Source organism: Ascaphus truei, chromosome 3, assembly GCF_040206685.1.
Source record: "Ascaphus truei isolate aAscTru1 chromosome 3, aAscTru1.hap1, whole genome shotgun sequence".
Lineage (NCBI taxonomy): Eukaryota > Metazoa > Chordata > Amphibia > Anura > Ascaphidae > Ascaphus > Ascaphus truei.
In genome coordinates this window covers 364,786,155-364,810,227 of record NC_134485.1, presented here as the reverse complement: position 1 = coordinate 364,810,227, position 24,073 = coordinate 364,786,155, and the positions used below count along the sequence as shown (strand labels likewise).

Genomic DNA, 24,073 nt, shown 5'->3' with positions numbered 1-24,073 from the left:
GCCGAAGCAGATATAATAAAAGAAAACATGAACCTATAAAAAATGCTTCAATTCCCAATCCACATTGAGACCATTGTAGAGCGTAAAGGTGAATATCCAGAACATCTCTCTCTTGTTCAGCATGCCCACCCTATCTCCACCCTGCCCAACCCCCCCGAAGTGGGGCATGGACATGTTCAACACCGGAGAAAGAGAAGTTCTGGATACCTCCACCCGGGCACTTCGTGAAGTGTCTGGGTACTGGGTGTAAAAGATCTCCCTTTTTTATAGAATGAACGTGCTCTGTTATCCTTATTTTCAAAGGTCTAATGGTACGTCCGAGTTGACCCTTCAGGATTCCCTTTTTGAGTGGTCTTGAGTGGTTGCTATTGGCCATGTGAAAAAGTATTTCTAGAGTTGGACTTTCTATATAAATCAGTCTGTTTTGTACCATTAAGATCTCCCTTTTTATAGAACGAACGTGCTCTCTTATCCTTATTTTCAAAGGTCTAATGGTACGTCCGATGTAATATTTTCCACAGTCACACTTCAGAATATACACCATGGCTAGTATTGCAGTTTATAAAGGTTTGTACTGTTTTTTGTGTTTTTGGTTTTATATAGTTGATCTTTTTTATTGGATGGGCATATTGGCATACGACACAAAATCAGCATTTAAAGAACCCTTTGGGAATGTTTTTGATTCCACCACTAGTGAAGCTAGAACTGAACAGACTTGAAGGAAGGTAACTAGAGATTTGCCTTTATAAATACAAATCTAGGTCCTTCATTGACAATTGGATTCAGAACTTTGTCTAGTTTTAAGATATCCCAATATTTTGTAATGATGGATCGTACCGAATCAGCCTGTCCACTTTGTTGCGTGGTAAAAAGTGGTGTTGCTGGAGTTTTTTTAAACTGTTGTTTTCGTTTATTTTTGTTTTTTGTCATAAGATCGGTATGGTCCATCTGTCTAACTGCATCAAGGGCTTCACCAAGGTGGGAATCACTATATCCTCGTTCTCGAAATCTTACAATCAAATCTTTTGATTGGGTCTCAAAAATGTATTCGGTAGAACACAACCTCTTCAACCTTAAGAGTTGACCCTTCAGGATTCCCTTTTTGAGAAGTCTTGAGTGGTTGCTTTTGGCCATGAGAAAAAGTATTTCTAGAGTTGGACTTTCTATATAAATCAGTCTGTATTGTACCATTAAGATCGATATAAAGCATTAGGTCCAAGTAGTGAATATGATGTATATTATCAACATGTGTGAAAGTAAGATTATTGTCTTTAATTTTCAGTGAATTTATAAATTGGTGAAGTGTAGGTGAGTCACCATCCCAAATAAAAAGTAGGTCGTCTATGTAGTGCCTATAGAATTTTATGTGTCGTCTGTGAGGATTGTGATCGCTGTAGATAAAGATAGATTCCCACAACCCCATGAATAAATTGGCATAGGACAGTGCAAAAGAAGTGCCCATAGCTGTGCCTCTTATTTGTAAGTAAAATTGTGAATCAAACCTAAATTAATTGTGTGTGTTAAGAAATGTGATGGCTACAATGAGAAAAGTGCTGGTGACAAATTTGATGAGTGTAGAAAATATTCAGTGGCAAAGATGCCCTGTTGATGTTTCGTGATATTATATAATGACATCACATCCATTGTGATATTATATAATGACATCACATCCATTGTGAACCATCTGTAATCTTTTTCCCATTTTCTCTTTCCTCCATTTTTTCCTTTTATCTGACTTGATTTTGAAAATCCCCGCGGTCATGACGTGATATCCCCGCCCGGGATTTTCAAAATCAAGTCGGATAAAAGGAGAAAATGGAGGAAACAGATGCTGACAACCCCTGATGAAACTCTAGCCTTGAGTGAAACACGTAGGGTGGACAGCATGGACAAAGAAAGACATTTGGCTCTGGTGTATGCTGATGATATTTTGCTAAGAATACCGTAAGTCCCTTCTTCCTGCCTATTTCCACTGTGGACGGCCACCACAGGTGGAATACCTGAGAGGGTGTCACGCCTGTATGCCCGCAGACCTGGCAAGACCCCAGTACTGAGGTGGGAACGGTATTACACCACACACCCACAGCAGTGGGAGCAAGCCCGGAGTGAGGTATAGCGTTGCTGGGCCTGTAGAGAGAGTGGTTAACGATACTTGCAATGTCTGTTGGTGTAAGCGTAAGAATGGTCGTGTCCGTGTGCCAATGTCCAGGGGTCCAGAGAGTAGAGTCGTCAGGGTACAAAGCCATGTCCAAGGATTCCAGAGGTCAGCAAGGTAGAGTTCGTAGCAAAGTTCAAGGGGTACATAGAGCAGGGTAGTCCAGGACGAGCAGGGGTCAAAGCCAGGGAAATCCAAAGTAAACACAGGAGCAGGAAACAGCAGGGACAAAGAGGGAGCACAGCATAGGTCAGCAACAAGGGAAACAGGAACTATGCAGAGCGACGATAGAGAGGACAGACAGGGATTATAAAGGGAGACACACCAATAGGAGAGAGGGGAGGAGCAGAGAGAGAAGTGGGAGACAACAGGGATAGGTCAGGGAGAGAAGAGGAGGAGACAGAAGGGGCAGTCAGGGGAATGACCTGTAGGGACTGGGAGGAGGAGTCAGGAACGTGGCAGGCCCAAGAAGAGGAGCATGTGCGCGCGCCCTCTGTAAGCAGAGGGTGCGCGCGCACAGGCTGTGACAGGGAATGGCCCGCAGGGACTGGGAGGAGAAACCAGAAAGGCGACAGAGCCCAGAAGGGGAGCGTGTGCGCGTGCCCTCTGCAAGCTGAGGGAGCGCGCGCACAGGCCGCGTCACCAGGCACGCGGAGCGCCGCGCCGCGGGTACCCCGATGGAGGGAGGCAGATGAGTGGAAGGAGCCACCAGGGAAGGTAAGGCACTGGCCGCGGGCATAACGGGTGTCTGGGAGTGGGGAGCGTCACTGCAGGGGCTCGGAGACCGCGCGGGCGCGCGAGACCTGCGGGGCATGCGCTGAGGAACTGGGGTAGAGAGAGAGGTAGACGGAGCGGGACAGGAGTGGGAAAGGGTAGAGGGATTGGAAGGAGATGGGACAGAGGGAGAGAAAGAAGGGGAAGGAATCCCCTGAATCGTCACAGAGGTAGGGAGCGACGTTTTTTCTGCCAGTGTCTGCCCCGGGTGGTAAAAATACAAGTATAATACTGCACACCATTAACTAAATACAGATACTTGCTGTTACCGGTGCTCCTTGTCCAGGGGACTCCCTGTCAGTGAAAAACTACAATGTAAGCAAAAATTGAAGGTTCAGGGCACTACGGATTTTCAAAGAATTTATTTTCTCATAAGCACAACGTTTCAACCAGCAAAAGTGGTGAAGATCGTCACTTGAGAAAGACCACTTTTGTTGGTTGAAACGTTGTGCTTATGAGAAAATAAATTCTTTGAAAATCCGTAGTGCCCTGAACCTGCAATTTTTGACCCTGGAAGGTCCCCTTGCCTGAGTCCTATATTCGTCTGTGAGTGTAAACTTTTATATTTTTATTGTGTTATAAAGCAATTTTGCACTATTTTTTCTGTTTCCTTCATCTCCACATACACTGGCGACACACTTTATTCGAGCTCGGCTAATCCCACGAATTCGGGTATACCCGGGTGTATTGAGGTTTGTGACTGTTTTCTGCCCGAGTGCATTGAGTTATTTTCCAGGCAGGGATTGAAGCATTTTATTCCCTCTGGCTGCAATACTGCACAGTATATATATATATACTGCATTACAATTCATGAATTTATGCCATCTGGTAGACACGCGAAGCATTGCAGCCTATTAAATCCTAATCATTATCATTTAACAGATCAGCCGCCCGTCAGCCAGGCATGAACCCAGGCTGGGAAGGCAAATGCAACGGGGCTTGTCAGAGGTGAGGAGCGGCGCATTCCAGGTATCTGCCAGGTACATACCGGGTATTTGCTCGAATAAAGTGTGTCGGTGCAGTATGGGAACCTTCTCGCTTTGTCACTGCACGATTGCTTGCTGACGGACTTTGATGCTGAGATTATCAACTGAGGTGGTAACTCCTAAATAACCGAAAAGTCTGAATTACTGACGGAGAATGTGAGTGATATTGTATACTATTTATTTCCAGTCACACATATCCTATACTCTGTTACACTATATTTGTATGTTCTTTCTCCTTTTAATATACTCCTGGATGTGAGTGCGCTCCTGACCCCTTGTTTCTACAATGTTCTGGTTTACCCTGAAATGCATCTTGTGGACTCTTAACTGACCTCACCTACTGTACAGGCTGCTCCGTGACAAAAGGAAAGAAAGGGGGAGGGTGAGAGAAGGAGATGAAGAGAAAAAGGAGGAGAAGGGAGGAAGAGAAGGATAGGGATAGACAAGGCTAGGGAGAAAGAAAGGGAGGGAGGAGAAGGGGAGATAAAAGGAGAGGGAGAGGGAAGTAAAGAGAGAGGGAAAAGAAGGGAAAAAATCAGAGGGCGAGAGAAGGATAGAGGAAAAATGGGAGAGAAGAAGAGAGGAGGGAGAGAGAGAAGGAGGTGGGAGGGAGTGTGTGGCGAGCCTGTGAGATTGTGAGAACACTGTTTTCTGAGAGGATAGGTGGGTGAAGGAATCAACGATAGATGGACGATTAGATAATTTAAACATTTAATTAGTATAAACAAACCATCATTTTACTACACTCGAGAGTTTCTTGTATGTTAGGAAACTGAAATAAATCAGTAATACAGCAAAACGGGGACGCTATTACACAAATACCTTTCTAATATTTAATTCTGTGATGTCCTTTGTTTTATACATAATCTTTTTGTGTGTTCCATTTTTTACTTTGAAAATCTGGTCACCCTACACTTTGGGAATGACAAGACAACTCTTATAGGACTAACAGGTGCACTTCTGATGGTCAGTAGTAGCCAGAGGCAGAACTAGGGGGTAATGAGCGGGAGGCTTCTTCCCTGGAAGAAGCCTGATAGGGGGCACAGAAAAAACCCCTGAAGACACCACTATTCAGAGAATATGAAGGTAGAGGCAGGTAGGGGCAGTCATAGCTCATAGAAACAGAAGTAGGGGCCGTCTGTATTTCCTGCACTTTTTACCTTTGTACAGCAGTTGGCTGTGCTGTGCTCTCCTTGAGTGGTTGAGGTGTTGTTGATAGAGAGGGTGGATATGGGGGGGGGGGGGAGAGGTTGGAAATGGGGGGAGAGAGAGGATGGATATGGGGGGTAGAAAAAGGATGATATGGGGGGAGAGGATGGATATGGGGGGGAGAGGATGGATATGGGGGGGAGAGGAAGGATATGGGGGGAGAGAGGATGGATATGGGGAAGAGAGGATGGATATGGGGAGAAGAGAGGATGGATATGGTGGGAAAGAGAGGATGGATATAGGGAGGAGAGAGAGGATGATTATGGGCAGAGAGAGGATGGATATGGGGAGAGAGAGGATGGATATGGGGGGAAAAATAGGATGGATAGTGGGAGAGAGAGGATGGATATGGGGGGAAGAGAGAATGGATATGGGGGGGAAGAGAAAATGGATATGGGATGAGATTATACATATGGGGGGAGAGAGGATGGATATGGGGCGAAAGTATGGTTATGTGGGGGATTACAGATGGATATAGGGGGATAGAGAATGGATATGGGGGGAGAGAGGATGGATATGGGTGGGAGAAAGTATGGATATAGGGGAGACAGGATGGATATGGGGGAGACAGGATGGATATTGGGGAGACAATGGATATGGTGGGGAGAGTATAGATATGGGGGGAGCGAGGATGAATATGGGGGAGAGAGGGTGATATGGGGAGAGAAGATTGATATGGGGGGATTAAGGATGGATATGGGGGGATTAAAGATGGATATGGGGTAGAGGATGGATATTGGGGGATAGAGGATGGATATTGGGGGGAGAGAGGATAGATATGGGGGAGAGAGGGTGGACATGAGGGGGAGAGGATGCATATGGGGGGAGAGGATGGATATGGGCTCGAGAGAAGATGGATTTGGGGGGAGAGATGATCGATATGGGAGGGAGAGAGGATGGATATGGGAGGGAGACAGGATGGATATGGGGGAGGAGAGAGGATGGATATCGGAGAGAGAGGATGATATGGGGGGAGAGACTATAGATATGGGGGGGAGAAAGGATGATATGAGGAGAGGATGGATATGGTGGGAAAGATGGATATGGGGGGAGATAGGATGGCTATAGGGGGTAGGGAGAGGATGGATATGGGGGGAGAGAGAATGGATATGGGGAGGAGAGAGGATGAGGTAGAGGAATCTCAGGACCAAGTACGTGGGGGGGGGGGGGACCTGGGGACCCTGGTGCCTTGGTTCTATAGATTGGGGGGAGGGCACAATTGGTGAAGTAAAAATACCTAGTTCCACCTCTGGTAGCCACATTTTCATAGCAAAGTTTGAGTACATCTGAACAATCCTAATAAACATGAATATTTATCACTAGATGGAAATTAATTAGGAAAAACATTTAACATGGTCAATATCACACGTTGATATTGTGATACTTTGTCATTATGATATATTTTTCACTTTTAAGTCTGTTTCCTTAGCCTGAAGTGTCTTCTCTGTTCATTCATCAAAATTAATCCAATTCACTTCATTACTTGGCAACTACTATTGTCATCTTTGTTCATTATTTACTTTTGACCACAGGATTAATGGACTTCCAAGTTTTAATTTCAAACGTTCTTCTGTTCCTGTGCTTCAGCAACTTTTTCATGTGCCTATGTATACCATAGATTATTTAGCCTGCAACCACTCTCTATGCAGGTCTCCTGTGTATAGCCGATGCAATGAAATACAGTATGTAATAAATCTGATTTTATTAGTGTCATAATAAATATAATCTTACTGAAATTGCGCATTTTTGCATAATGATCATTAAAAAAAAAACTTCTTTTTATTGTTGCTTTTTAGCATCAGCCAGACATGGTGCACCTGCAAGTATTTCTTGATGATCTATTATTGTAGCCTCACTGCCTGGAGATTTCATTTTCCCAGGAGAACAACACATACTTGTGAAATCAGTATCATGTGAAGATTACTTTTGCAGAATGTTTGAAGAGGAAATCCCTGCTTAAATCTCAGTCACTGTATCTTTTGTATCTACATGTGTTTTAAGTGCCAAGTAAGTAACATTATACATTCCTAGCGAATTCTATACCATATTAGTACTATATTGAAATTAATGATTCCTTGTATCTATCAAGTAAATGAAGTATTTCATCAACTAGTTAGTGGGGGGGAAAAAAAGGAAGAAATTAAAAGTTTACTGATTCCTTTTTATTGTCGATAACCTTAACAATCGCTTATCAACTCATCTGAAAAATATATACGCTATTTCAATTTGCAGTAGTGCGCTGGCGTTCAATCTTATATGCTTTTAAAAGGTAAGGGAGTGGAGTTTCCATGTAAAGGAGGCTGGATTTTGTCATATTTATTAAAATAATAACAGAAGTTCCGTTCATGATTTAAAATATTGTGATATTCGAACATATAAAAGCCACAACGGCATGATCCACTGCAGGTTATGGCTGAAATAGTAAACTATTTTTTTGTACTTCTGTCATAATCAGATCTGCTGGGGACAATTATTTTATCGAAGCCTAAAACATTGTAAGAGGAAAATGTGTTAATCATGTTTGCACATAGAATGGTAAAAAAAAGCTATGTAAGCTGGCATTTTTCACGCTGCAATTGTATTTTTCTTTTTCAAAAACACAATAAAAAGGGGAAATAAATAAAAATGATGCATTTTGCATCTGCCAATGTACATGCTCCTGCTTCCGCGCCCTGCACTGCAGCAAAAAGAGATCCTCTGTGGTGGTACTCACCGAGGCAGCAGGGGCGGTCGCAGGATCTATCTGTCCGGATGAGTCGTCTGAATCGACCTCCTTTGGCAGCGCTGGAGAAGTCACGGTATCCAGAGGAGAAGTAGTACCGGCCGGTACCACTAGTGAAGATCTCTCCACGCTGACCATCTCGTCCGGGCGCTCTGCGGTGGCAGCCATATAGGCCATGGCTCGATCTCGGGCCTTGCACATAACTCGATACCAAAACGATGATGGGTGCATTCCTCCAGGGACATCCAACCAGTTGGGGTCGGCATCCCGAAACAGTACTCTCTGATGGATGTCGGGGCACGTATGAGGTTTGGCAAAATCCATGCCGGGTTTTTGGAGTCTGGGATTTTGCCCTTGCTCGCCCTCTGTGGCAGAATTGTCCATTTTTGCTTCTGGCAACTTCCTTTAAAAGGACAGCCCTGTAACCAGGAACTTGCCAAGCAAAGTTCTAGTTCATGATGAGTACATGCAACACGCTTACCTATTGTCTTCCTTGTTACCAGACCCGGCTCACGTACCTCGACTATCCTTGTCTACATTCACTGTGGGGCTTTCTATCCTAATTTTGGAATCCCATATCATGGCTATATGTGAGCTTTTATGCCTATATACTGCACGTTCTATCTCATAGAGGATATATTATTCCCTGGACTTTTAGCTATATTGCTACTGTTATCCTGGATATTGGAAGCACCTATTGGGGATTCATTTCGCATCTCTACCTATCCTTGTCTTCAGCCTGCTTCGACCTCTGCATCCACACCAACTATGCAACACTGCTGCCAGTCCTGACCGTCGGCTTCCGACTCACTACTCTATCAGTCCTGCGAGTCGCTTCCTGCTTGAGATGAGCATCGTTACAGCTTGAGACGGATGATAAGGCTTCTACCTCAGTAGCAACAATGACCTCATCTGGCTCCTCGGGGAGGAACGCACCCTCACCGTCCTTCCGATGTCTTGTGTATTCAGCAGCAGTATGTACCTCCTTCGCAGAGCCAAACCTTAGGGACTTGGCGGGCATAACTGGACCGTGCCTGTCCAGTCAACGGCTTGCCTCCTCCAAGGTGCAGATCGGAGCAGGAACCAACTGGGGAGCAGGAAGGGACTCCAGACTTCGCACACTGCCCGGTGTGGAATCAGGTAAGCCCGTTAATGTTATTTCCCACTCCGCGGGACTGGAGAGGATACTTCCATCAGTTCTGATGGCTCCCTGAGAGCCCGTCTCCAGAGTCCATACTCCTTGAGCCAACACCCCCATACGATTGACCGGGGCTGGCCAAATCCCAGATCAGGGTCAGGTAGTCTGGTTGGTAGCCCGCAGATGGCTGTCCAGCCATATTCACCAATACTCTTATGAGTCCAGCGAGACCAGGCAGTTCCCCAGTAATCAGCGGGGTCTCCGCTACAGCTCGCTTGGGTTGGAGATACGGGGCATTGCACCCAGAGCACCAGAAAGCGAATCCCAGTTCAGGCCCCACCCGATCAAATAATGGGCAAACCAGGTGAAGGAATTTCTCCCCTTCAGTTGGAAGCTGCATCAGACCTCCTGGAAGGGCAAAGTGAGGTCTTTGCTTTGCATCCATAGAAGGGTAGCGTGCGCCTGCTCTGTAATACAAACACATGCGTCTGTGGCTAAGTCCCCACATCCGCTGCATGGCAGTAGTTAGACACGCCAGTAACTCCTCCCTCTGGTGATTCTTTAGTACGACTGCAGAGAACAGAGGCGCGGCTTTGCTTTTGTGCCAAGCCTGGATAACTCTGCAAAAAGGGTGCTGCTAGACTTTGCGCCAAGCCCAGACATTTGCAGACAGAATCCTTGCAACTTTCTGTACAAATCGCCATGCGGCGTTTCAGCGGGAACCGCCATTTCATGAGTAGCACCTCCCTTCGGTGGGGGTCCGGTCCTCAAGATCTGGTAGAGCCCCCTGGGACACCGCACATGCACCATTTTCTGAGCACATCGTTCTGCCATACACACTGCAGCTCCCTTCGGTAGGGGTCCGGTCCTCAAGCTTCCATAGAGCTCCCTGGGATACCGCACGTGCGTATATCTGAACAGATCCAGAGTCCTCATGTATCAGCTCCCTTTGGTGGGGGGTCTGGTCCTCAAGATCTGGTAGAGCCCCCTGGGACACCACACATGAGGAGATGTAGTTTGGGATGGAGGGGTCTATGCCATAGCTTCATTCACGGGGAGTCCGGTCCTCAAGATCCCATAAAGTCCCCTTTGGACACTACACACATGGGCCCTCTGAGTTTATATCCTATTCTCTCGCTGCAAAAGCCTGTCCTGATGGTATCTCAGCAGCGCCTCCAAATGTAGCACTTGCTCCCCCCCCTGCCCCCCGTTACGGGATATCATGTAGCTACCTGGTGTACTTTGGTGCTGGTGCATACCTGTTGGTGTGACAGAAGGCCTTAGGGCTCCGCAATGTTTTGGGCTTTCAGCTGGTTGTTCCTCCGTGAGCTTGGCACCTCCATCCTATGAGAATTCCAGAAATCAAACATCACACCATGGTAGTACAAGGGTGTTTATTCTGTCGCTCTGCTCTACAGCATGTGTTCCCTGGAGCAGACCCACAGGGCTTGAGGCCCTGCAGGCCCCTCCTCAGTTCCCTCACCCACTAACATGGTAAGGGTTCTGCCTCTCCTGTCCAGGAGACGCTTTTCTCATGCTCCATCCACTAGGGTTGCCAGGTGGCTTGTCCAAAAATACTGGACACAATGGTAAAAGATGCGACCCCCCCCACCCCAATACATATAAAAAACACCCCCATGCCCCCGAATACATATAAAACATATCCCCACCACCCATATACATACAAAATATACCCCCACCACCCCAATAAATATAATATATACCCCCACCACCCCAATAAATATAATATATACCCCCACCACCCCAATAAATATAAAATATACCCCCACCACCCCAATAAATATAATATATCCCCACCACCCCAATAAATATAATATATACCCCCACCACCCCAATAAATATAATATATACCCCCACCACCCCAATAAATATTAAATATACCCCCACCACCCCTATACATATAAAATATACCCCCACCACCCCTATACATATAAAATATACCTCCACCACCATATACATATTAAACATACCCCCACCACCCATATACATATAAAATATACCCCCACCACTCATATACATATAAAATATACCCCCACCACCCATATACATATAAAATATACCCCCACCACCCATATACATATAAAATATACCCCCACCACCCCAATACATATAAAATATACCCCCACCATCCCAATACATATCAAATATACCACCAGCCTCCCACATACATATAAGATATACCCCTACTACCCATATACATATTAAATATACCCCACCACATATATACATATTACATATACCCCACCACCCCAATACATATCAAATATACCCCACCACCCCAATACATATCAAATATACCCCCACAACCCCCGATACAAATAACATATACCCCCACCTCCCCCGATACTTATTAAATATACCCTCACCACCCCAATATATATTAAATATACCCTCACCACCCCAATACATATTAAACATACCCTCACCACCCCAATACATATAAAATATACCCCCACCTCCCATATACATATAAAATATACCCCCACCACCCATATACATATAAAATATACCCCCACCACCCATATACATATGAAATATACCCCCACCTCCCATATACATATAAGATATACCCCCACCACCCATATACATATAAAATATACCCCCACCACCCATATACATATGAAATATACCCCCACCTCCCACATACATATAAGATATACCCCCACCTCCCACATACATATAATATACCCCCCACATTGTACCTTACCTCATCTCCTGCAGGACGCAAACAGCACAGGAACATGTCTCTGGGGCCACCAGGGTGTGGGCTCCGCCCCCGCTGTCCTCTGGTTGGCTGTCCTCTCCTCCAATCAGGGACAGCACACCAGTCCTCCTTGCTCTGCTCGGCCACCATTCCGGCCCACCCTCTCACTGCCTCCACCCTCTCACTGCCTCCGCCCGCCCTCTCGGCACCAGCCCTCACGCTTGCCGCTGCTGCCCTCGCCACTGCCCGCCCTCGCGCTTGCCATAACAATGGTAATAACGGACATGTATGTGTCCGGTATTACCTCCAATTTTATACCGGACAGGCATCGGAATTACCGGCCTGTCAGGGTGAAAAACGGACACCTGGCAACCCTACCCTCCATGCAGGGAGAGGAACACAGAACAAGTCAGAGACACTTTACTCACAATTGAGAGGAACCCAGCCCTTCCCAGGGGAGTGGCTTGTAAGCCGGCCTCCTGCCAGGCATAGGCCCTTGTAGTCCCAGGCTAATCCTGAACTGTATTATTTAACATCCTCATAACAATTACATAGCTAGGCCATGAAGGATTTACTCCCAACACTGCCCGCACTTAACTGGGACTTATGACACTGGGGAGGGCCAGAGAAATTAGTAGCCAGGGGCACTTGGCTACATACATTTAAACCCCTCCCACCCCCACCAAAAGCGAAATACAGACTTATCTACCTTGGGGATGGTCTCAGGCCAGTTGTGTGGGCCTCGCTCTCATGCCAGTGAGCAGAGGCCTTGCGCAGGACAGTGAGGGAGGCTTGCAGCTGGGGAGAGCTGGGGTCCGGCGGACGGACAAAGCAGTTGGGCCCGACCTCTGGCCGGACCCAACTTCTGTGCTTGGATGCCAGTCCTCTCGTTGCTGTCAGGCCCCGGCTCTTCCAGCTGCGGGCCTCCCTCACTGACACTGTCCCACGCCGAACCTCTGACGCTGCCGGGCACTGGGCCTCTTTGTCATGCTAGTGCGGGCTGGAAGCTGGGCCCAGCTTCCAGGGCACGCGCCGATGTCAGAGAGGCCTGGCACCCACCGGCGCGGGACGTCTGTAGCCTTCCACTTTGCACACTCCTGTGTTAGACGATATTAAAGAATAGAATTTCTTTTAAGACCACAGATTGAATTCTCTTTGTTTTGTATGCAAGAAGCTGTAAATAGCACCTCCTTAATTCTTCTGTTTTGTGTGTTGTACTTGGTCAGTACAGTACCCACAATCATAAAGATAATACAAGTGTCACTAACAGGCAACAATAGACCAGACGTGGTGAAGCGTATCAGCTACTTACATTTAGACAGATGACACTAACTGCATATTAAGATTACAATTCTGCAGACTGTGGGAAAGGAAAAGTGGACAATAGCACTACTCGACTTTTATCATTTGGACCAAAAAAACAAAACAAGTGACAAGTTACAATGATGAAAATTGGATAGATATCAACTCTTAATCAGAATCTGTTTTCTAGGGAATGAAAAAGCTAAGTGCTGAAGATTGTAAAACTGCTAGTATTCAATTTATGCAATCACACTCAGTAGAGTATAACGTGGTGGTAGATTCCTTCAGATAAAAATATTTATTAGACCTACACATTTGATCTATAGATATAATCAATGGGTCGTCAACATTTATACATATAGCAACAATACCCTAATGGTTCTAATTAGCTTAGGTTTCCAACCTTCAACTGATGGGAGGAGGATACAGATAGTGGAACTTTCTGTTCTGTATATTATATTAACAGAGAAAAATGATGCACTCACAAAAACTGGATAAACGGCCACTTGCGTGTGGATGCAGCTGAAGAATAACAGATAAGAGCCGGCACTCCAGTGGACTTTTTAAACAAAATAACAGATTCATTTCAAGGGGATTGACATTTCGGTCTCAGCGCAAACATCTTGATAAAGTCTACACAGAGACCGAAACGTCGCGTCTCTTGATATAAACCCATTATTTTGTTTAAAAAGTCCACTCACTGGACTGTATATTATATTGACAGGATCCAAGAAAAAGAAACGTAAACTACAAAAGCAAATAAAAATTATTCTGTAGCACAAAGAAATGTACGATGATAGGTGGATATTAATTACAATTCTATCTCAGGATCGGTCTAGCACATTTGGTCACGGCAGTTACGCCGCGATTAAATGACCACGGCATCATTAGCCGTTACTCACCTCACTGTCGTGACACTTAGCCACCGGCTGCTTCAGTAAGTCCCTAACCTTAACCCTATTAACACTAAAAAATACTAATGTTAACCACTAATACTAATGCTACCCTCTACCCTAATAACTTTAACCCGTTAGCCTAAAATCCCTTACCCTAAGCCTTTATCCTAACCGCTAAAACCCCTAAAGTTAACCCCCTACCTTAACCACTAATCCACCTAAATTTATCCCCCTACCCTAACCGCTAAAACCCTTCAATGTAACCCCTTCCACATGCACTAACCACTTACCTTCATGTAGAAGCGGCCGGCGGAGGTTCCAGCGGCGCAACGTTCGTCTGCGGCTAAGCACCTTAGGGCACTTGGTCGCAGAAGTACGGTCACAACCAAAGTCCCATTTCCCTCAGGACCTTATTGCTCAGTATCCTAATTCATGTGCCCAAATTAATTTAATAATGAATTACCAAATTAACATATATAAATCTACTTAGGTTGAAAATCAGATATTTATGTCTGAGGTATACTGTACTGGCGGAAATGATGTCTAATTGCAGCTTTTGTTCATCTCTTCCCTGACAAGGTGACCTTTTATGATTAAAACATTCAAAGATAAAAATTGCTCATGCCTATCTCTGAAGAACATTGGGTTTTAAGCCTTACTCTAGTTTCTTTAAATAAGCTACAAAACAAATCACCAACAACTGTGAAGCAGTTAAAGGCAACAATCCATTAAATGCAATTTTATCTGCAGCATTGAATTTTCTGCAGGAAGATACTGTAGCTAATAAAATAGCAAATCTGCACAGGTTCGCATATCACTTTTAATGCTCAGCTATTGTATGGTATTTGGAAAACCCAAATGCTATGAAGCCATTAACAACTTGCCATAGATGTGCTAACCCACATTCACTTGAATTCCAGCGTATAGAGTTCAACTAAAAGGAGTTCAATGTTTTGCTAATACTGTACGTCATAGACAATTTCACTGCATACTGAGTAGGATCCTTTAAATCACTCCACTTTCCTGTCTCCTTATATTAGCAAATATGGAGTCGTTTTATTTTTTGTGAAATAAATATGATGGATTGTTCTTTTTAGGTACCCGGCATTTAAATCACATGGCATAATTTAATTTTATGATCCTCATCTGCTCAGAAAAAAATAAAAGGAAAGTTCATGCCTGGGTTGCATTTTCTTTGCCAGTTCCTAATGCATCATTTAAATGTACATTGAAATGCAGAATTCAGTTTAATATTATAGCAAGAATGGTTACTCCGGTATAATCTTATTAGACATTTTAAAACACTATTTGGAAATAAATCTAGACTTTGTACTTTAGTTTTCATTATTTGGGCGTCACTTTTTAGAACTTATTTATTTTATTTATTTATAAAATGTTTTACCAGGAAGTAATACATTGAGAGTTACCTCTCGTTTTCAAGTATGTCCTGGGCATAGAGTTAAAATGACAAACTCTCTTTGTTCCGTACTATCCAGCGTTCCGTTATCCGTTAAACGGATTAGCCGACGCGTCATAATGCATTCTACCGAACGTATTATCTGATGTCAAAATGGATTATCTGCCGCGGATTAACATTGGATCTGTTATCCGACGTTTTTCTATCCGATGGCTGTTAGCGGGATGGATTCCGTCTGCTAACCGAGGACCGTCTGTATACTACACTAAGATGCTCTAGTACTTCAAATGTTCTTAGTTGCATTGATCTGAAATACTATTTCATTACTGTATTCTGCTTACTGTAAAACAAAAAAATCAATATCTATTTTTTAAAAATAATAATAATTAGAGCCGGAAAATAAACATTCCCTCAGAATGATCTCTAGACAATGATCCACTTTGGAATTCAGAATGCTAGTCTCTCAATTTACAAGCAGGTTTAGGAGGTTTATTTAAATTTGACATAATATCACAATGATAAAATTAGAAGGGACATGTGTCTTCTAAACAGATGTGAAACAAATTAATGGATATTCATGAATACTGCCACAAATTATTCTTGATGTAAATGAGGGCGTATTTATGCATCTCTAGTGTTATTCCAAATGTCAACATTGGTAAGGTTTTGAATGCAGTATACTCTGTAGCATTTTATATATTACACACAAAAAAAGCCCCATCTAAAACAGTACAAATTGAAAATGTCTTTTCAAACCAATATACTGTATGACCAAATTGGCTATGCCACAGCATACATAAATATAATTAATTTATATATAAACTGAAGAGTACTTACCGGGTGTGGCTTGACTCAATTTCTGGGAGTTTACCTAAAAGAAAAATAATGTATAGAATAAAAAAGTATACCTACAAAAATGACATAATCTTTATTTGTAAATAACTAGTACTTGCATTTATATATGAAATAGAAATTAGTGAATTCTGTTTCTGCAAATGATGGTTACTCATATATCATTTACTAGGTGTAATAGAAAAATAAACAGCATGTGTAGGTGAGAGGCTGAGCCTTAAGATGTGTTTCCTAATGCTGTGCACATTTTTCTCAAATATCCAGATCCATAAAGCTCCCTTAAGTCATTTGTATGTATGTACAGTATGTATGTCTTTATTTATTTAGGACCATAAATGTACATAGCGCTTTACAGCAGTAATACACGTGACAATCATATAAATAACTAATACAAATAACACATAAAGGGGAGAAGTGCTTCAGATATAAAAGTAACATCTACTGTAGGAAAAGCAGTCCCTGCTCCGAAGAGCTTACAGAGCTTGGTAGGTAGGAAGAACGTACAGAGGCAGTAGGACGGCGTTCTGGTAAGTGCGTCTGCAAGGGGCCACAGTTTATGTATGAGGTGTAAATAATCAGCCATGGAGCTACTCAAATGCTTCGTTAAGCAGGTGTCTTTTAAGGTGGGTCTTAAAGGTGGATAGAGAGGGTGCTAGTCGGGTACTGAGAGGAAGGGCATTCCAGAGGTGTGGGGCAGTCAGTGAGAAAGGTTTAAGGCGGGAAAGGGCTTTGGATACAAAAGGGGCAGTGAGAAGACATCCTTGAGCAGAAAGCAAGAGTCGGGATGGTGGCATTAACCTAGCAACGTCACGTTAAGACTTATGGTGTATCTTTAAAGGTCAATAAAATAACATTAAGCCATGTCTTACCCAATATAGCATTAACTATAACATAGCATTAACTATAACATACCTTAGTGATAATAATATGCAAATGAAGTGGTATCATTGAAGCACCTGTCCTCTAAAGTCTGTTAAGGTTAACACAAGACTTAACTTTTAACTTTAAAATGGTATATTTGTATTATATAAAAAACATTTAACTTCACAATTATATATTAAAAAAAGACACTGTTTGCTACTGTATCAATACTGATTATATCACTGAAAGGGAGGAATCAATGACATCATCTAATTTACATAAGGCGTGACATTGAATAGATTTGTGATTGGATTGGTTGATTTTGCCAGCATCACGGGCCATTTCCCCTCCTCTCCGGCGGCAGCTACCTGTGTGGTCGGCCAAGCAGCGTTAGAGCAGGGGGATACAGAGCAAGGGTGCAGTTGGAGGACAGTAGCAGGTAGGGGGGAGGCATGTGGGACTCTGAGGTGTGGCTGGGGCACCAGGATTCCCCCATCTGTCACATGAGTTTTAAAAAAAATGTGCTTGGTAATTTTTTTTGTAGATTTCACTAGAATGTTGCATTTTAGTAAAATGATCGCAAAAGTTCGCACTTGCGCGAATATTGAGAAAAGGTGCAGTATAAAGGGTCCTGTGACTTTTTGTCATATAACCCCAGTTGTGCGAATGTTTTCAAATGTTATTTTCAAAAATGTTTGCGGAAAAAAAAAACAAGCAAATGTTGCATGATTTGCAAAACATTTACACACCTCTAATGCAAGTCATCAGTTAAAACAGTTTACGTGTGAAAGAAATCCAGTTCAGTGATATTATTATATTGTAATATGTATGCATCTGGTATGGAGACAAAATGCCAAGCATACAGTATATTATCTGATTTGCAACGATTCTTTCTTTAATTCATATTATTACGCATATGATATTAATCTAGTAGTTAATTGATATCTTCTGATAAATTCAGTTACATTGGGATAGTAATTTTAGTTATAGTGGGAGGGCAGCTGTGCTGAGTTCTTTGAAATGAAGCCCTGTGGGCGACATTTTAATGACCAAAGACAACTGTTAGAGCTGATGCCACTGGAAGAGTCTATGGCATCAGGTTGGATTAATAAGGAGTTCTGAGATCTTTCCAGAAGACATGCCATATTTTGTTATTCTTTGTATGGTGGTGGGCAGTTCCTTATCAGATATGACATCAGTTTCACGCTGTAGGACCTTATCTGGTTATAGAATTAGTGGTAGAAAGAGCTGACTAAGGGATATTATCTGGACAAATATCTAGCAGGGGGTAGCTAGTGGAGGGATTACACCAGAAGCATGTGAGAAGGATAACGTCAAGATAAAGAAAGAGAGAAGCTTTAACAGCATGCTATTAAGATAAAATACAAAGATTCCACTCAGAAACAGGATATTATGCAACCACTTTTGACAATATCATAACTTATTCGATGTCACCGCTGTTTTGTACTAGTTTTGTATGTATTTATCTTCAAAATAAACATTTCTTTTTATGTTCTGAGTCTAGAATGCTGAGTACTGTAATAAGGACATTTTGCTACATGAGATCAAACTTTGCATTGATTATCACTTCTAAAAAAAATAGAAAATGATTGACAAAGATGTACAATACGATATATAAAATACTACTGTATATAAAACATGTCAAAAATTATAATTTTATACATCCCTGATTTTGTAAGAGTCAATTTGCTTTATACAGATTGGGAAAATATTTATATAGTAGTATTATGTATCACTAGTAGTATTATAATCAGGGTTATCTTGTTCTTATTAATATGTATTTTTGGCTGTGTTATGTGCTGTGGCTCATGGCGTGAAGATATTTATTTGTGCCTAGTTGAAAATGTAAACTGTGTGGTTGACAAGATCAATATTTTAAAGGATGTGCAATATTCCTAGGCCCACCTAGCAGCAGTGATGAGAAGTTGAATATTTATTAATTGTCTGATGAGGTGACACTTTGGTCAAAATGCATCAGTAAGAGATTAATATTTCTCCCTCACATTGTTTTGCTATGTAAAAAAATAGATGCTCATCCCATTCTATGCCTGTAGCAGTATCCCATGATATTGTGTTGTACCTCAAGACAAATGGGGTATGAGTAGAATATTTTGTTATAATATCATATATTAGAGGATGATACATTTAATTATAATGCCCACTACATCATATCCGGCACATCAGCATAACATGCTATAGTGACTAGCATTCATTGCATGCCAAAAACAGCGGAAACTGCAAGTGACAGGTCGCACTTGTCTGTGCTTCAACAACTGACATTTTTACTGATAACATTAAAGATATCAAGTGTCAGCACTACACAACTGTCAGTTACATATGTGTGACTATACCATATTAACAATGTCTTCTTAATAACCTCATTGCAGCTTAAAGGTTTTTACTAGCACACAAAGAGATCTGGTTTCTTTTTACAGCTGTAAAATGAATTGCTTAGTTAAATCAGACTATGGACAATAAAGTTATAAGACAGGGAATCTTTGGCTGATATTCCTTCATTTTAAATCTTTATTTGATATACCGGTACTATAAAAGCACAATATAACTAACCATAAAGCTCTGATTCACTGTGCGTTGTTTTTAAAGTTAATTCAGATCTAACTTACAATGTTTATATTCAATTCATATATCATGATAGTCCTTCATGTCATAATCTAATATAGTTGTAGCCATCGCTGGTTCTGGCTATCCTTCTGCCCCTGCCTGTCATGTAAGTCCTGATAGCTGCAGGCTGTGGCAGGCTGTCATCTTGGGTTTTCCACACCCTCACGCAGCATCTCTGAGTGACAAGGGGTGGTGGTGAACTGGGTCTGTGTGCAGCCAATCAGGGTGCAGGCCTTGTGCCCTCCCCCTCTGTGCTAGGGAGGAGGCATGCCAAAATATAGTCAGTCTAACTCTCTCCCGGCTGGGATTGAGACATGCTCTCAGGCCCTTAGGGGGCTGAATAGATCCATAGATTGCAAGGCCTCAATTCTGAGAAGAGGTCAGGCACCATCCAGAGGTCTGGGACCTGTGCTAGAATAGACTGCATTCACTGTAATAACAGTAGGGTGAAAAGAGGTTAGCAGCTAGTTAAAAATAAATAATCAACTTCCCTTTACGTGCATGGAAGTTGATGCATTGATAACCACACATTAACAACGTATCATCAAATTGAATTATGGCATTGCAGATTCAGCGTGCACTTCTATCAATAGAGTAAGTGACATGATTGTGAGGTATTTTCACAATTTATGACTAGATATGCTACCTGCTAAGCAAGTGCAGTATGACTTATTGCAATAACACACTACATTTCCATTGAATCTCTTTCTATTTACATCACTCTGTTTCACAATGTATATTGATCTTGCCAGAATCAATGTACATACTGCTATTCTGTAGACCTCTCCATGAATCTAGACAATGTCTCGTAGAAAAGCTCACAGGGACAAAAGACTAATTGTGAAGTTTGTGTGTGTTGTGTTTGGACAATTGGGGTGACTAACATGTGATGTAGGGATTTATGGTGACTGCAAAATTGTATGTACAGTACAGTGCTGCTACTAAGCATATAGTAAGCGCTATATAAAGAATGATATGGTATTGCAATCTTTGGTTAACAATATGACGTAGGGAAAACAGCACATTTTACTTATCTCCAAGCTAGCTTAGCATATGTACCCTTAGTTTTATTTATACTGTATTTATTTTTGTTGCTACGCAGTGATTTGCAGGTACGTGTAAGTTTTTTCTTCAGATTCAAGGAAAATAAGAGACCAGAGAGTTTACGACATTGTTTTATGACTATTACATGAATTAAAAGACGATAGTATTTGAGGTCACCTTATTTAATTAATTAAGCAATAAAATGTACTTCTTAAAATTAATTAAAAAAGATCACAACAAAACTATTCATTAAGGTGTCTTCTTTTTTTAAACCGCAAACAATAAATCTCTTGTGAACCAAAGTCATATATGTGGAGAAAATCTCCAGACGTGATGTAATGATAGTCCTCATGGATTGTAGAGGAATTCACCTAATAAGCAGCTATAATATCCCAAGGCAATGAAGACTTTCCATTTTAAGCAAGATTTGTTTAACCCCTCAATGTCTGAAAGCTTTTTTAGGCATTTGTAAGCATTATTGCAATGAGGTACAGTAGGGCCCCGCTCATACGGTGGGTTCCATTCCAGGCCGCCACTGTAATGCGGAAATCGCCATAAAGCGGGTCCCTATTGTACTGTAATGTAACTTTGAAAACAGATGCAGAGCTGTAAACCGACAGTTTCGCTGACAAATGGCATCTGACAAGGAGTTGTGCACGCACTAAAACTGTTGTTTAATGACAGCCGGATACTTTGCTGCTGTGCACATCATGCCGAAAATCGCCAAAAAAACGGAACAAGCGCCGAACCTAATGAATATAGGTATACATTGGGAAATTCCGTATGAGTGGAACGCCATAAAGCGGGGCCCTACTGTATTGCAGGAGTTTACTTACCATTACTGATTATCGAAACCGAAGAATAGAAAATGTTATTTCCATTTTGATTTTTCTATTAAACAAACTGTGAGGACAATGTATCACTATGTGGTGTTACTCCATAAATGAAAATAATTGAACTGATTTGTTGGAACAGCAAATCAAACACCAAATCAAACACCAAAGGGTAGAAAGGGGAATAACAGTTGAGACCGTTTTGTTGCGTTTTGTGTCTCTTCAGAAATGAATTCCAAGAATTTATTCTAAGAATACAACATTTTGCCAGAACATACATGTTTCATATATTCCTTTTTTACATACCTCCTGTTTTTCTCCACTGGGAATAAATCATATGGCCAGCTCATTAAATGCTTATCTGCAATGCAGACAAAGCTATCAATTTCATTTTCAGTGCAAAGCAAATGACCTTCCTCTAGGATAAGCGTTTCTTTTTCAGGGAAGTCTGCTGTGGTACATTACACGCTGTAAAATCAACTAATTGATCAATGATTTGTATTAAAATGTCTTCTCTTTAAATTGTATTATTCTCACAACAGAGGGGCATATTTAGCAAGCGATGTCATATTACATTTTGCAGCCCATACAATTTGTGATAAGTTCGGAGTAAAACACATCATGCGGTTATGATCTAACCATGACAGTTAAAGCCAGTTGAAAGACTCAAAGTTGTTCCGTCGCCCTAATTAATATGTTGTATAGCCATCTTCTATGCGCAGGGGAAAGGTTTAGTCCCATTCATTTGAATAGAGCTTACATTTTCTCCAGCTTAGGGAAGGCAACTTCACAGCATATTGAATGGGGGCCCATGAAGCCTCATTATTTAATACTGAAAGCTGCAAACGGCAAGGTCTACGTATCTAGGTTGTTTTTGTTTTAGGAAAGGCATTTTAAGACAGAGTATTTTCAGATTTTTGTCAAAAATGGGCCAACAATACTCCACCAGATTTATCAAATAAATGTTTTTTCTTGGTTTCAATGGGAAACTTTTTTCCTAATACATTTAGTGCATGTTTAGTGAGAAGATTTTGCACCTGGCTGACTTTAATAAATGACCCTTTTTGTATAATTGCTTTGCCCCTATAAGGCCTCTTTTGCCTCCCATTGTAATTTGAGGAGTGTCAGTAGTACAGCTGAACCCCGTTATAATGCGGTGCTCGGGGTCCACCCGATACGACCGCGTTATAACTGGGATCGTGGGGGAAAAAATGGCCACCGCGTTCAGGGGACCTGGTGGCACCCCCATGCAGGACTTACCCGGAGCAGGGTGCTGGGGATATGACACCACAGGTCAGTCATTACGCGGGAGGGTGGTGGTGTGTCTGTCTCCGCGTGTCTGTCTGTCTTCTTGTGTCTGTCTGTCTCTGTGTGTCTGTCTGTCTCCGTGTGTAGGGAGCAATAAAGCATTGAATAGAGGAGAAAAAAATGGCCACCGAGATCAGGGAACCAGGCGGCACCCCCACGCAGGGGAGGAGAAAGAGTGAGTGTGTGATTGTGAGTGTGTGTATGTGTAAAAATTGGCTTTATTCATTCAAATAAGCAGGACAGTGTATGGGGCATTACTTGATCACAGGTGAGGCTCTGCATAATGTAGCAGAGGGTGCAACTAGCATACTGTAGCTACTCCAGTAATTATTGGATGTATTGGCTTTGAGCCTTTATTTACATTAAGCTTTTGGGTATTGCATGTATAGAAAAACTCAGTAACTTTTTACACTGCAGTTTGTTTGTTTGTTAAATGGGAGAGGATAAATGTATTCAATCTAGCTAGCATCATAACAATATGTCTAATGTAACCTTGGTTTGCTGAATTTCAAGTTTGAGCTGGTATAAACTTGCAATTTCTCATAGTTCGGGGTTATATTTATAAAAATATCCATATCGTTGTGGTTTTTTTTAATGTAGTATATTTTGCCAGACTGAAGTGAAAATATTTATGGGTGGAGTAACTTGGCACTTGTTCTGACAGATAAACATCAATAGCATCAATATACACCAGATTGCAATTATTATATTATATATAATAGCATCAATATAAACCAGATTGCTATCAGTTCTTATGTGACAAAGATTGTATTTTATATAACACACACACACACTCATTTATGTGTATGTGTGTGTGTGTGTATGTATATACAGATGCAGCGGCCATTATTTTAAGAAATCACGGCGCCGTTTTCGTGTGCGCTGCTGTACTCCACGCGGCATGAACGTGGCCAATCGCCCCAGGCACACGTGTTTATCGCGGTTGCTTTGTTTGAATTTCATGGATTGTGTGCAATTAAATGCAATGAAATGAATGAATTGTAATGTATACAGTACTGTGCTACTGTGCTAGTGTGTCAATTTCAGGTGTTTAAAAGCCACAACACTAAAATGCCATTTTATGCACTCGCGTCTTAAGGCGGTATGGTTGGATGCAATCCCGCACCATGACATGGGTAATCCAAGGTATACACTGTGTGATTTGTTAAAATAATGGCAGGTGTGTGTTTGTGTGTGTGTGTGTGTGT

General features: G+C 42.2%; 1 protein-coding gene across 1 annotated transcript in view; it reads right to left on the bottom strand.

Annotated features, from left to right (window-relative positions):
* Window positions 1-24,073, bottom strand: part of STARD13 (StAR related lipid transfer domain containing 13) — a 375,955-nt gene that overhangs the window by 194,596 nt on the left and 157,286 nt on the right. The window contains exon 4 of the mRNA XM_075592130.1: window positions 16,162-16,195. Coding sequence (XP_075448245.1) covers window positions 16,162-16,195 — 34 coding nt within the window. The remainder of the gene's footprint in view (window positions 1-16,161; window positions 16,196-24,073) is intronic.